The following is a 14,423-nucleotide window of genomic DNA, read 5'->3' on the forward strand; positions in this document are numbered from 1 at the left end:
CGGGAATGTGTATGTTATGAAGTGCCACTCATGTTAGCTTAGTCCGTAAAAATGCTCCACCTAAGGCCTTTAACGCCGTTTCACACCGGATGCGTTGCAAAAACAACATGAAATTCCGAAATTTTCGGATGCGAACCTGTCGTGTAACCTACACACACACCGGACGCGCTGCATTTTGGGACTAAATCGCCCTCATAAAACGCACTGTGAAAGAAAGGAAGCCGACATCAAACGATGATGTAATGAGGTTGTGATTTTTCTAAACAAGAGAAGGAAGAAAAAGAGATTCTGGGTTCATCCAACACATTAGAAAGCGGCAGCAGGGAGAGTTTCATGGTTTGATCCAGGAGTTGAAGCTGCATCACGGATGCTTTCGCGCACATTTCTTTTCATCGGTGGGCAGTTGTTGTTGACAGAGTTGGGATCACATGTGAGGAGGCAGAGAATAATTTCAGAGAGCCGACTGACTCAGAACAGGGTGTAGCTGTGTGTCTGAGGTAAAACAGTACGAGTTTACTGTTCCCACATCACTGTATATTCAGTACATCAGTGCGCATTTTGAGCTATGAACTCACATGTTACTAAATGTAACGCTCTGATTTATTCGCAAAAACGCAGCGCTGCAGGCTTTACTGTGGCAGCAGGACCTGTACAGCTCATCTAAGGAGAGGAGAGCACAGCTGAAGACCTTCTGGAGCGTTGTCCTTTCCTGAGAAGTACAGCTGTCAAACCGCGCAGGGATGCAAAAGCCTGTCTCACCGTCCACATGACATTTTGTGTTTAATCCTAAAGTATTTACAAACTGTTTTTAAAGATTTCATATTTTTTTGGAAAACTTGGAGAATTAAGGAACTGCAAATCTACCTTTTCTTCTGTTTTGTTCTTTGTTTTGTTTTTTGCTTTTGACTCACCTCTCTTGATGTACTTGAGAGCATCAGCCCTGCGCTCCACCCCTACACTCTCCCAGTTGTTAGTTCGGTCCAGGTAGAGGGTGGCAATGAGTGGTAGAGTAATGCTGGCCAGATTCTGCTCCACACAGCCGCCAGGCATCATGATCAGAGATGCCAGAGAGTCGTCCTTGATGGAGTTTTCGATGCTGTCTGCTAACACGTTGCCTAGCAGGGAAAAGGAGAAGAGACGTCAGGAATAAGCCCCTTTCTGGGTTTCATTTTGAATCTTTCTCACCACTCTGACAGTTACTGACCTCTGATGTTGATGTATGTCTCAGGCTTAGAGTTCGGCACAACTGACTCCAGTTCAATCTTTCCGACACGGACTGTCTGCGTTCCTGTTTTGTTTGTAAACAACAGGACATCAAATTGAAACTTTAGCAGTCTCTAATCATGCTTACATATAAAATATGTGGCACATTAACATTGATATTAATATCAATATTACAGTACCAGTCTCTAGGAGTTTGATTGAGCACAAAACCTGACACCTAGCAGTTTAAGTCAGTCACCAAACCAAGTTGGACTACAAAGTTTGAGCGCAGATAAAGATCATCACGTTTGTGAAGCTTCAGGATTGAGAGAACTGGTTAATAAAAGCTTGTAAATAAAAAAAAAAGATGTATATATTTATTTTGTTTTCTTTGTTCTTTTTAAATGTTCTTGTAGAGAAGTTTGTAGTGCAGTAAAAACAAGTGCAAAGTTTTGTTAGTTAAGCACTAGTTGAAAACATTGAAAACATCCAACTGCTAAGCTGCAGGCCAGTTTAGCACTCTGACTCTTCTACTATAAAGTCATGCTGTTGTAATAGCTGCAGTGTGGGGGTTAGGATTGTGTTCCTGAAATAGGCGAGGCCTTTCCTGAAAAAATGGGAGCAGTTGTCGTTCTAAAGCCCGTATATACAGTGCCTTGCGAAAGTATTCGGCCCCCTTGAACTTTTCAACCTTTTGCCACATTTCAGGCTTCAAACATAAAGATAGTAGGAAGTAGAATGAAATTTATTGGATTTGTCAAACTTTTTTAACAAATAAAAAACTGAAAAGTGGGGCGTGCAATATTATTCGGCCCCTTTACTTTCAGTGCAGCAAACTCACTCCAGAAGTTCAGTGAGGATCTCTGAATGATCCAATGTTGTCCCAAATGACTGATGATGATAAATAGAATCCACCTGTGTGTAATCAAGTCTCCGTATAAATGCACCTGCTCTGTGATAGTCTCAGGGTTCTGTTCAAAGCGCAGAGAGCATCATGAAGACCAAGGAACACACCAGGCAGGTCCGAGATACTGTTGTGGAGAAGTCCAAAGCCGGATTTGGATGCAAAAAGATTTCCCAAGCTTTAAACATCTCAAGGAGCACTGTGCAAGCAATCATATTGAAATGGAAGGAGTATCAGACCATTGCAAATCTACCAAGACTCGGCCGTCCCTCTAAACTTTCATCTCAAACAAGGAGAAGACTGATCAGAGATGCAGCCAAGAGGCCCATGATCACTCTGGATGAACTGCAGAGATCTACAGCTGAGGTGGGAGAGTCTGTCCATAGGACAACAATCAGTTGTACACTGCACAAATCTGGCCTTTATGGAAGAGTGGCAAGAAGAAAGCCATTTCTCAAAGATATCCTTAAAAAGTCTTGTTTAAAGTTTGCCACAAGCCACCTGAGAGACACACCAAACATGTGGAAGAAGGTGCTCTGGTCAGATGAAACCAAAATCGAACTGTTGGGCCACAATGCAAAACGATATGTTTGGTGTAAAAGCAACACAGCTTATCACCCTGAACACACCATCCCCACTGTCAAACATGGTGGTGGCAGCATCATGGTTTGGGCCTGCTTTTTGTCAGCAGGGACAGGGAAGATGGTCAAAACTGATGGGAAGATGGATGGGGCCAAATACAGGACCATTCTGGAAGAAAACCTGTTGGAGTCTGCAAGAGACCTGAGACTGGGACGGAGATTTATCTTCCAACAAGACGATGATCCAAAACATAAAGCCAAATCTACATTGGAATGGTTCACAAATAAACGTATCCAGGTGTTGGAATGGCCAAGTCAAAGTCCAGACCTGAATCCAATCGAGAATCTGTGGAAAGAGCTGAAGACTGCTGTTCACAAACGCTCTCCATCCAACCTCACTGAGCTCGAGCTGTTTTGCAAGGAAGAATGGGCAAGAATTTCAGTCTCTTGATGTGCAAAACTGATAGAGACATACCCCAAGCGACTTGCAGCTGTAATTGCAGCAAAAGGTGGCACTACAAAGTATTAACGCAAGGGGGCCGAATAATATTGCACCCCCCCACTTTTCAGTTTTAATTTGTTACAAAATTTTGACACATCCAAGAAATTTCATTCCACTTCACGATTGTGTCCCACTTGTTGTTGATTGTTCACAAAAAATTAAAATTTTATATCTTTATGTTTGAAGCCTGAAATGTGGCAAAAGGTTGAAAAGTCAAAGGGGGCCGAATACTTTCGCAAGGCACTGTACCTTTCAGCGCTGATGATGCCTTTCCAGTTCTACAAACTGCCAATGACCCACTGTAGCATCAGAGATGCAGGCTTTTGAACTGAGTGCTGATAACAAGTCCAGAGGATGTGGTTATAAAGTAGGCAGTAACACATTATTATATCTGCTTACCCCCCACAGCAGATGGGTTCAACATCACACTCCAAACTTCAGTCTTCTGCACTCCATCCAGCTGTTTGTGTCGAGAACAAAGATATGATATGAACAGAGTAAAGGAGGTATGTGTTATCATTTAATTATTTCTAAGCACACAGAAAATCACAATACATACAATGCATTGTCATCATCCAGTCACTTACCACAACTCGTAAGAACTTCTGGACACGGTCTCCACCCATTGCGTCTCTGGCGAGCACTATCACCTCCAGGGGATGCTTTCCCACCACTAGTGGTACAATGGTGTAAGGCACAGCTATTGAAGAGCCGGCCGGCACCGTCACTTCCTGTCTGTGACTGTCCTTGAAAGCGACGCTGCACATGCCTTCAGTCTTCTTCAGCACCACCCTGACCTGAGCAGAAAGCGGTCAGCTGCTACAGAGACTTTGAAGAAACCGATATTTTATTAAAAGGAGTGAAAATAAGGCAATAATCTTACATGTAGTTCCTCAGAGCCATAGTTATGGATCACAGCTTTTATTTCAACCTGCTCATTTCTCGCCACTGAATGCGGCAGCTTCAGGTCCACAAAGAATTGCTTCCAGGCTTTGAAATTGTACGGCTCCGCAACACAGAAACCTGCAGAGATTCACAAGATGATTACTGATAAACGTCTATGAGTGCTTATGATTCTGATCACTCTGTTATAGTTCAGGTTTAGAAACCAGGTTGAGATTTGTGAGTTTGTTGCAGCATAATTACTTCCTATAGAGCTGAGAAATTAGAGGCTGTTGTTGACAGAATGTTAAAAAAGCTTTTTAAAAGTCCAACTTTTATCTGAAGATCTAATAAAAGGATTTTTAATAATCCTCTCACTCGTGGTTTGCTGCCAGTATGAACCAGTAATTAGTAATACTGTACACATCATGCAAAATCTCACATGCTAGTGTAAAAAACTAAAGCTCTGTATGTAGTTCTTTGATATTCATATTCACAGAACATAATATTCTGGTGGGGTCTTACATGATTAGCGAATATAATTAGAAAATATCTGAAGTAAAATTGCTAAGATATGCTGAGAATACAGAGACACTGCAGAGACATATTTAGCATCTGTTTGAATGGGGACTGTTCAGAGGTTATGTAGTATTTATATTTTTATTGTGAATATACGGGTAAAAACTACCTGCATATCTGGGTCAGTACTATAAAGACTTTGGTGTCATTCTGGATCACCACCTCAGCTTCAATTAGCAGAACAGTTCAGTTGTCCAGAAAACTTTTTTTGCAGCTCAGGAGACTCAGAAAAAATCAGAGAGAAATATAGATCATGGTTATACTTATTTCCTCCTTGTTAAACTATCATAACTCCTTATTCACTTATTTGATTCGACACAAATTACAGCTGGTCCAGAAGCCATGCTCCTCTTTTATCCTCCCCTCATTGGTTACTGATTAATTTTGGAAAAGATTTTAATATTTTACTGATTTTAGTTTACACTTTGTTCTTAAATACTGCTCTCTCTCTCTCTCTCTCTCTCTCTCTCACTCTCTCTCACTCTCTCTCTCACAGAGGGGATCACATATGCAGAATATATTTTAAATTGGTCTATATTTGTCTTTGATTTATTAGTTTTCATTTGCATGTATTTATTTTTCACTTTTAATCTCCTTGTGCTGATAGCCTTCTGCTCCCAATGCTGTTTAATTTATAAACTTTTCTTAGTTGTTTTATTATTGTTTTTCACCATATCTATCTTGACTTGTACAGTACTTTGTATTTGTGTTTTGAAGAGTTTTACATAGATAATGATGATTATTATTATTAATAAAATGATTATTATAATATCTCAGGTTCATAAACAAAAATAAATATATTTTGGGGGGTTTTACTCAAATGTTTCTGCACATAAAATTATCTATTTGCTTTTCTATAAGTTTGAGAAGGTGTAATTCTCATAAAAGCCTGACTGCATCAAGTTTTATCAAATTTTCCATAAACTTAATTGATTCAGCACCTTGATTCCTGGTCCACCGTCATCTTACCTGTCTGAGGTGATGCACTGACAGCCAGAACTCCCCATTCTGTGATGCTGTCAGGTAAGGGCTCCTCTATGTTCAAAGAGGCTAGCCTGTTGAGAAAATCCATATTTTTTATTATCAGCCATTAGGTTCAAGTTCAAAACTACAGCTATGTGACTATTATACTGTACAGGGAATCAGTATCCATCCAACAATTCACCCTTGAGCTCAGGTTAACTGTCATTCTACATTGACCAAACGTGTGAATGCGAGTGGGAAATTGTGTTGTATATTTGTCTAAATATATGTTTGAAGTAAGATGAAAAGAAAGTAAGCAAATCAAACTAATCTTTAGTTTCACTGTTAACAAACAACAAAACGTTTATTAACTTCCTGATAATCCTGTTAGCTGGACTGTCTGAGCTATCATGAAAGATTTATTGCAAAAGGAGAATAAAATATGGTCAAATTTAACTAATGAATAATGAAGTTAACTGAATTTTATTTTGTGTCAGTGCCATTAAACTGTAATTGTTTTATATATGTATCATCCATGGCAACAAGTATTATGCCATATATAATAAAATGGATGGATACATTATTATTTATCATTACATTGTCTGTTAGCAGAAACGTAAAAACATAACCAGCCACTAGAATTTAAACTATAGTGTTATTATAGCATCACCAAAATCAATATGCAATTAAAAAATGAAGTTTCTTGCTCTCTGCTCTTGCACTGCAGGTTTATTAGATTTCAGCAAGCACTTTATAAAATATTAACTTGGTTATACACACTAGCTGATGTTTTTCAGTGCACAAGCAGCACGACACAGATGCGATGCATGAATTTGTGTTACAGTGTGAGCGTATAAACACACAGACGGTCAAGGTAACACACATTCAATTCAATTCAATTCAATTCAATTCAATTCAATTCAATTTTATTTATATAGCGCCAAATCACAACAAACTGTCGCCTCAAGGCGCTTTGTATTGTGGGTAAAGACCCTACAATAATACAGAGAAAACCCAACAGTCAAAACGACCCCCTATGAGCAGCACTTGGCGACAGTGGAAAGGAAAAACTCCCTTTTAACAGGAAGAAACCTCCAGCAGAACCAGGCTCAGGGAGGGGCAGTCATCTGCCGTAACCGGTTGGGCTGAGGGGAGAGAAAGACATGCTGTGGAAGAGAGCCAGAGATTAATATCAATTAATGATTAAATGCAGAGTGGAGTATAAACAAAGTAAATAAGGTGAATGAGAAGAAAAAGTGCATTATGTGAACCCCCCAGCAGACTAGGCCTATAGCAGCATAACTAAGGGAGGGTTCAGGGTCACCTGATCCAGCCCTAACTATAAGCTTTATCATAAAGGAAAGTTTTAAGCCTAATCTTAAAAATAGAGAGGGTGTCTGTCTCCTGAATCCAAGCTGGAAGCTGGTTCCACAGAAGAGGCGCCTGAAAGCTGAAGACTCTGCCTCCCATTCTACTCTTAAGTATCCTAGGAACCACAAGTAAGCCAGCAGTCTGAGAGCGAAGTGCTCTATTGGGGTGATATGGGACTATGAGGTCTTTAAGATAAGATGGTTCCTGATTATTCAAGACCTTGTATGTGAGGAGAAGAATTTTAAATTCTAATCTAGATTTAACAGGGAGCCAATGAAGAGAAGCCAATATGGGAGAAATCTGCTCTCTCTTTCTAGTCCCTGTCAGTACTCTAGCTGCAGCATTTTGGATCAGCTGAAGGCTTTTCAGGGAGCTTTTAGGACAGCCTGATAATAATGAATTACAATAGTCCACCCTAGAAGTAATAAATGCATGAATGAGCTTTTCAGCATCACTCTGAGAAAGGATGTTTCTAATTTTAGAAATATTGCGCAAATGCAAAAAAGCGGTCCTACATATTTGTTTAATATGTGCATTGAAGGACATATCCTGGTCAAAAATGACTCCAAGATTTCTCACAGTGTTACTGGAGGCCAAAGTAATGCCATCCAGAGTAAGTATCTGGTTAGACACCATGTTTCTAAGATTTGTGGGGCCGAGAACAAGAATTTCTGTCATTGATTGATGCTGTGTCAGTGTTTTATGCACGTACGACTGCTTATTCTGCAAACAGCATGATCCAGCTCACCTGATGAAATGTCCTTTTATCAGACACGGTCCACCAAGAGTCAAAGAAAAAAAGTCTTTTATCACTAAAAGTCAATGGAAATTACACACTGTGTTCCTACTGATGCACTGAACACCTTGTTTACTGCCTACTTGTTACTGTGAACATGAATCATGGACACGGCAGTCGCAAGAAACCACCAAACTTCAGTTCAGTTTTTCCCCACTGGAATCCACACAAAAGCATCCGGGCAAGTAACAGTTTCCGGTTTTCCCGTTTCCGCCGGCGTTCTTTCACACTGTGATAAATTCGGTATAATATGATATAAATGCGAGAGGGAAAATTCACAAAGGCTACTCTAAGGACAAATATTTCCATTATTATAGTGTGCTAACTCAGGATTTACTTAGATTTGGTGTTGATCTGTGCTGATTCTGAAGCTTTCAGTTTTGTCATATTATGACCAAAGCTGTTCCAGACTTGCACAGTTAAAGGGGTGAACTGTAAGTGTCAGAGAGGAGGCCAGTATGTCACAACCCTTTAAATATGGGGATAAATGCAACCTGAAAAGCGTTTGTGTTGCACGTGTTCATTGTGGCTTATTCCTGTTTTGATGCGGCAACAACCAAGTGTCCATAAACCAAGAAAATCTATCCAAATCCAAAGAGTGGAGCTGTTCAGCAAGATGAGGATAAAGTAATCAGACTTCTCTTCCTTAGATGTAACTGCTGCTCTAATCCTTTACTCACCCGTCTCCTTCTGCCTTGTTGGGTAGGTTAACATCCATCCAAAGCCAAGACTCGTAGAATTTGGAGCGCAGATATACCTCAGCCTCATCCAAGTACTCCCCCTCTTCTTCCTCTTCTTCCATGACCTCCTCTGCAGCTGTCAGCAGATCTTCAATTATACTTGTATCAATGTACCCTTCACGTCCAGCTGGTCCAGGTGGTCCAGGCGGTCCAGGCGGTCCAGCCATTCCAGGCATTCCCGGCATTCCAGGCATTCCAGGCATTCCAGGCACTCCAGGTCTTCCAGGTCTTCCAGGCATTCTATGCACTTCAAACCGACCTGTAGTATGTGAATATATTTACACAGTAAATATCCAAATGTCCAAATGTTTTAAGACATCACCGCAGCTGATTTTTTAATCAAAAATCAAGATGTAACTGAAGTGCAGCTGTAATTATTATAAAAAACTACTAAGATGTACACAAACACAAAATTTCTGCATAATTAAAACAAATTTCTGTGGGTTGTTTATTTTAAATAATTAAAAAGTTGCTGTAGACGGAGCACTTGGTTGTAGGAGTGTAAAGCACGACACCACTGGACTCTAGAGCATCCAATGGATGAGTCTGGGTTTGGTGGTTGCCAGGAGAACAGTACCTGTCTGACTGCATTGTGCCAAGTGTAAAGTTTGGTGGAGGGGGATTATGGTTTGGGGGTATCTTTCAGGTGCTGGGCTCGACCCCTTAGTTCCAGTGCTTCAGCATACCAAGGTCTTTTGGAAAATTTCATGCTCCCAACTTTGTGGGTTAAGAAAGGGATGTCACTTAAGTTCATATGCACATGAAGGCAGTATAGTGTATTTACTGACTCTTAAACTCCAAAAGTCTGCTGTTGGTCTCATTAAATGAAGCTGGGGATGCCACCTGCCCTGTCTAGAGATTTTCAGAGCTGTGGGTAAAAGAGGGAAAAATGCTGCAGCTGGCCCTACATATAACTTGTTACTTGTGAAACTACTTTTGATTTAATATTTTAATGTTATACTGCTAAATTTAAAAGAAATGTAAAAAAAAAAGCGTTTCAACAAATCAACCCAAAATGAAACCAGTATGGCACATCGAAGAAGCTGAAGTAAAGTAATTACTAAAGACTGGTATTTCCAATACATATCTTAACGTGGGCACAGGCATGGTAGTGGTAGTGGGTGAGGGCGTGGTAGGAATCGCTGTGTCAAACTGCTGGTCCCTTAAAGTGGCGCAGCAAAAGCGGAAAGCCCGGATGCACTCCCATCCCTCAGTGATGTAGAGGGAGCGTCGTGTGCAGGAGTACAGCATTGGGATCTCGCGAAGGCCATCTTTACAGCAACGGTGCTGCAGCTTCTCCTTGTAGTGACTCTCTGGAGGCAGAGGAATGGAAGACAGGTAACCAGCATTCATCAGCAGTAATCTCATACTCTGTATTTAAAAAATAATAATACAGCAGCAGAAAACAACATATCGAATAAAAGAAGCTCTCTTTATCAGACTGCTTGCAACAATAAGTAAGGAGAAAGATCACTGAGCAGATATTTTTCCAGTGAAAATGAGTGAATAATAAATTTGTTGTCCTACATCTGCTTTTTTTTTTTTAACCATAACATTTAATGACATTTGCCTTCTCTTAATAAATAATTAATCAAATTATTTATTCAGTAAGCACAAATCCCTGGTCAGAGGTTTGATCGGATCACCAACTAAACAAACCCTCTGTGATGAGAGGACACTCACCCAGCTGTGCTTTACGTCTCAACAGTTCAGCAGAGCGCCTCCTTCTGGCACTGCGTGAACACTGCAGGGCTGGGGGGAAGGAGAGCAGAATAACACCATTAACCTTCCTATACATAATCAGGGGTTAAAGTGGGATTCAGCAGGTGGGGGAACTGTAATATCTGGCTTGATGGTGGAGCATGGGGAAACGAATCACTTACAAATAAGAAACCCAAAAATGTGAAACATACTGAAATCATGTACCAGTTACAACCTCAATAGAAAAAATATTTCAGCATAAAAACAGAAATAAAAAGAGAATGCAATGATTTGCAAATCTCACAACCCTGTTATGAGAAATGATTTTCACAGTGGAAAATTTTGAATTCGATGAGAGCAACAAGTCTCAAAAAAGTTGGGACAGGGTCGTGTTTACCCCTCTTCTTTTAACAACAGTCCGTAACCATTACAGGAATTGGGGAGACCGGCTGCTGGACTTTTGGGAGAGGAATGTTGATCCACTCTTACCTGATAGAGGATTCTGCTGTAGCTGCTCAACAGTCACACTTTCACTTGGTGAAAGGTGTGGACTGCAGGCAGGCCAGTTCAGCACCCAGACTGTACTAAGATGCTGCTGTAATAGCTGCAGTATGCAGTTTAGTGCTGTCTTGTTGAAATATGCAAGACCTTCCCTGAAAAAGACATTGATTAGCAGCACATGTTGCTCTAAAGCCTGTAGTTGTCTATCAGCATTAATGATGCTGATACCATAGCATCAGAGATGCAGGCAGAGATGCTGATATTGTGGTGTCTGTACTGCTATGTTAAACTCTATATATGTATATATGGTCTCTTTCCTTTAGGCCTTTATTGATTTGTGTAAAAGGGTAACTTGGGATGAACATAAAGGTTTGACATCAGTAGAAGGAATGCACAAAGGGCCCCTTGTAGGCTCTCTGGCCTTCCATATAAGGAATTGACCATATTGTCAGCTATAGGTATAGGTTGTAGCTGTTTCATAGCTATATATGGAAAGTTAGGAATGTGGGGGTTTCGCCAACACTATATAACCTTTGTTCTCCCCTTGTTGAGTTGAGTTAGGGCGATTGGGAATTCCCTCTCCCAGGTAGCTAAGGAAAGGCGCCTGTTTTGACACTGTCTGTTTTTTGTAATAAACTTTTGTATATGCATTAAGACTTTGTCAGCGAGGATTTTTTTCTCCAAGAACACATCCACTCAAGACACAGCAATATCAAGCCAAATGGCTCCTGTCCTCTTTAGTCCAGAGCATGCAGCATCCATGTTTTCCAAAACAATGTAAAATTTTGATTTGTCTGACCCGAGAACAGTTTTCCAGTTTACTTCAGTCCATTTTAAATGAGCTTTGGTCCAGAGAAGATGGCATTGTGTCTGGACCATGTTCACATCTGGCCTTGTCTTTGTGGGCCAGAGTTTTAATCTGCATTTGTGGATTTCACAGTGAGCTGTGTTCACAGAGGATGGTTTCTGGAAGTGTCCCTGAGCCCATGCAGTGATTCTCACTCATTAAACATTTTACATGTTTAATGAGATTTGCAGATCATTACATTCAATTTATTTTTATATTTTACAGTGTCCCAGCTTTTCTGGAATTTGATTTGCATAAACATTACTCTATTTATGCTCGCTCTTCTTCTGTACTGCTAGCCAGAGCTGGATGAAGTTCTGTGATAACAACTTTATCGACAGCGGCATGAATGCATCGCGGCCATGAGAAGGGAAAAGGATGTGCTGACAGTGCATTTTTTTAAAGACTGGGAAAATCCCTTGTTAGGGTTTTGGGTTTGTAGTAAAGTTTTTTAAGCATCCCGTAATGTCTACGTTATTTCTTGGTATGTATAACACCCTGCACAATAACTGCTATCCCAAGCGAGCCTTCAGTGTTACTTCATGCCACGTTTGCTTTTGGTTATGCACTTCTGATGTTTGATTGTTTTTGACACAAATCTTCTGTGAAACCAAGTTTTTGTCATGGACTGAGGGTTTGTGGGGTTTGGGTTTGGGGTTTGTTTCTTTTTTTTTTGTTTCTCTCACTCTCCCAGTACAATGGGGTGGAGCGAGGGTTATGTGTTCATTCCTTTACAGGGTGGAGCTTGGCGTCACCTGCACCTGCCTCCCCAATCAGTCCAGGAGCGACATGTTTAGCCGCATGTTCTCCTTGAATCGCTGGCTGTCTGAGTGGTGTCCAAAAAACGACGTGGGCTTCATAGATAACTGGCAAAGTTTCTGGGGAAAACCTGGTCTTGTTAGGAGAGACGGCATCCATCCCACTTTGGATGGAGCAGCTCTCATTTCTGGAAATCTGGCCAAATTTATTAACCCTCCTAAAACCTGACTACCCAGGGTCGAGACCAGGAAGCAGAGTTGCTACACGCCTCTCTGCAGCTTCTGTCCTCCTGCCATCCCCCCAAAACCCCATCCCCACAGAGTCGGTGCCTGCTCCCAGACCACCAAAAACCAAAGCTAAAATCAGCAAAAAACTATTTAAGCATAAAAATTCAAAAACGATAAATAATACAGCTTCATCAACTGCACCAAAAAATAAAACAATTAAATGTGGATTGTTAAACATTAGGTCTCTCTCTTCCAAGTCCCTATTAGTAAATGATTTAATAATTGATCAACGTATTGATTTATTCTGCCTTACAGAAACCTGGTTACAGCAGGATGAATATGTTAGTTTAAATGAATCAACACCCCCGAGTCACAGTAACTGTCAGAATGCTCGAAGCACAGGTCGAGAAGGAGGATTAGCTGCAATCTTCAATTCCAGCTTATTAATTAATCAAAGACCCAGACAAAGTTTTCATTCTTTTGAAAGCCTGACTCTTAGTCTTGTCCATCCTAATTGGGAAAATCAAAAACATGTTTTATTTGTTATTATCTATCGTCCACCTGGTCCTTACTCAGAGTTTCTGTCTGATTTCTCAGACTTTTTATCTGATTTAGTGCTCAGTTCAGATAAAATAATTATAGTGGGTGATTTTAACATCCATGCAGATGCTGAAAATGACAGCCTCAACACTGCATTTAATCTATTGTTAGATTCAATTGGCTTCTCTCAAAATGTAAAGGAGCCCACCCACCACTTTAATCATACTCTGGATCTTGTCCTGACATATGACATAGAAACTGAAGACTTAACAGTATTCCCTGAAAGCCCCCTCCCGTCTGATCATTTCTTAGTAACATTTACATTTACTTTAATGGATTACACAGCAGTGGGAAATAAGTTTTATTACAGTAGAAATCTTTCTGAAAGTGCTGTAACTAAGTTTAAGGATCTAATTCCTTCATTGTTATGCTTTTCAGTGCCAACACAGTGCAGAGCAGCTACCTAAACTCTGCTCCCAGTGAGGTCGATTATCTCGTCAATAGTTTTACATCCTCACTGCGTATGACTTTGGATACTGTGGCTCCTCTGAAAAGGAAAGCTTCAAATCAGAAGTGCCTGACTCCGTGGTATAATTCTCAAACGCACAGCTTAAAGCAGATAACCCGAAAGCTGGAGAGGGAATGGCGTCTCACTAAAATAGAAGATGCTCATTTAGCCTGGAAAAAGAGTTTGTTGCTCTATAAAAAAGCCCTCCGTAAAGCTAGGACATCTTACTACTCATCATTAATTGAAGAAAATAAGAACCCCAGGTTTCTTTTCAGCACTGTAGCCAGGCTGACAAAGAGTCAGAGCTCTGTAGAGCCAAGTATTCCTTCCACTTTAACTAGTAGTGACTTCATGGATTTCTTTAAATAAATAAATAAATAAAATTTTAACCATTAGAGAAAAAATTATAACAATCTCAAAGATTTATATTCATGTTCGGCTGCTTTCAGCACTGCTGGTATTTGTTTAGACTCTTTCTGTCATGAAACGTCTGTGTGGCAGGCAGGAAGGAGGACCCCAATGCAGGACACGCCAGGCACAGGTAAAAGGTAATTCAACTTTATTTTCAGGTGCACAACAAAAGGCCGGACTAGGCAGAGCTAGCGGCAAAACACCGAGCAAAAATACCAGGCTAAATACGAGGCGAAACAAGACACACAGCAGGAGACGAAGACGAGACAACGACACGACAACAGGCACTGGAAACACAGGACTTAAATACACAGGAGGGCTAATGAGGGAGGTGGAAACCAGCCAAACCCGGGAGACAAAACAGAAGTCAAAACAGTTCAGGGGGTCTGCCAGGGAAGTGACAAGGTC

The 14,423-nt window shown here is 40.7% G+C and overlaps 1 protein-coding gene across 1 annotated transcript in view; it reads right to left on the reverse strand.

Annotated features, from left to right (window-relative positions):
* The window catches only part of LOC115780855 (complement C3-like), a 53,577-nt gene that overhangs the window by 14,540 nt on the left and 24,614 nt on the right, over positions 1-14,423 (reverse strand). The window contains exons 19-27 of the mRNA XM_030730277.1: positions 10,205-10,273; positions 9,609-9,834; positions 8,462-8,782; positions 5,621-5,706; positions 4,074-4,213; positions 3,778-3,987; positions 3,590-3,650; positions 1,205-1,288; positions 912-1,115 (exon numbers count right to left, since the gene is read on the reverse strand). Of these exons, the coding sequence (XP_030586137.1) occupies positions 912-1,115; positions 1,205-1,288; positions 3,590-3,650; positions 3,778-3,987; positions 4,074-4,213; positions 5,621-5,706; positions 8,462-8,782; positions 9,609-9,834; positions 10,205-10,273 (1,401 nt within the window). The remainder of the gene's footprint in view (positions 1-911; positions 1,116-1,204; positions 1,289-3,589; positions 3,651-3,777; positions 3,988-4,073; positions 4,214-5,620; positions 5,707-8,461; positions 8,783-9,608; positions 9,835-10,204; positions 10,274-14,423) is intronic.

Source organism: Archocentrus centrarchus, chromosome 1 (assembly GCF_007364275.1).
Source record: "Archocentrus centrarchus isolate MPI-CPG fArcCen1 chromosome 1, fArcCen1, whole genome shotgun sequence".
Taxonomy (NCBI): Eukaryota; Metazoa; Chordata; class Actinopteri; order Cichliformes; family Cichlidae; genus Archocentrus; species Archocentrus centrarchus.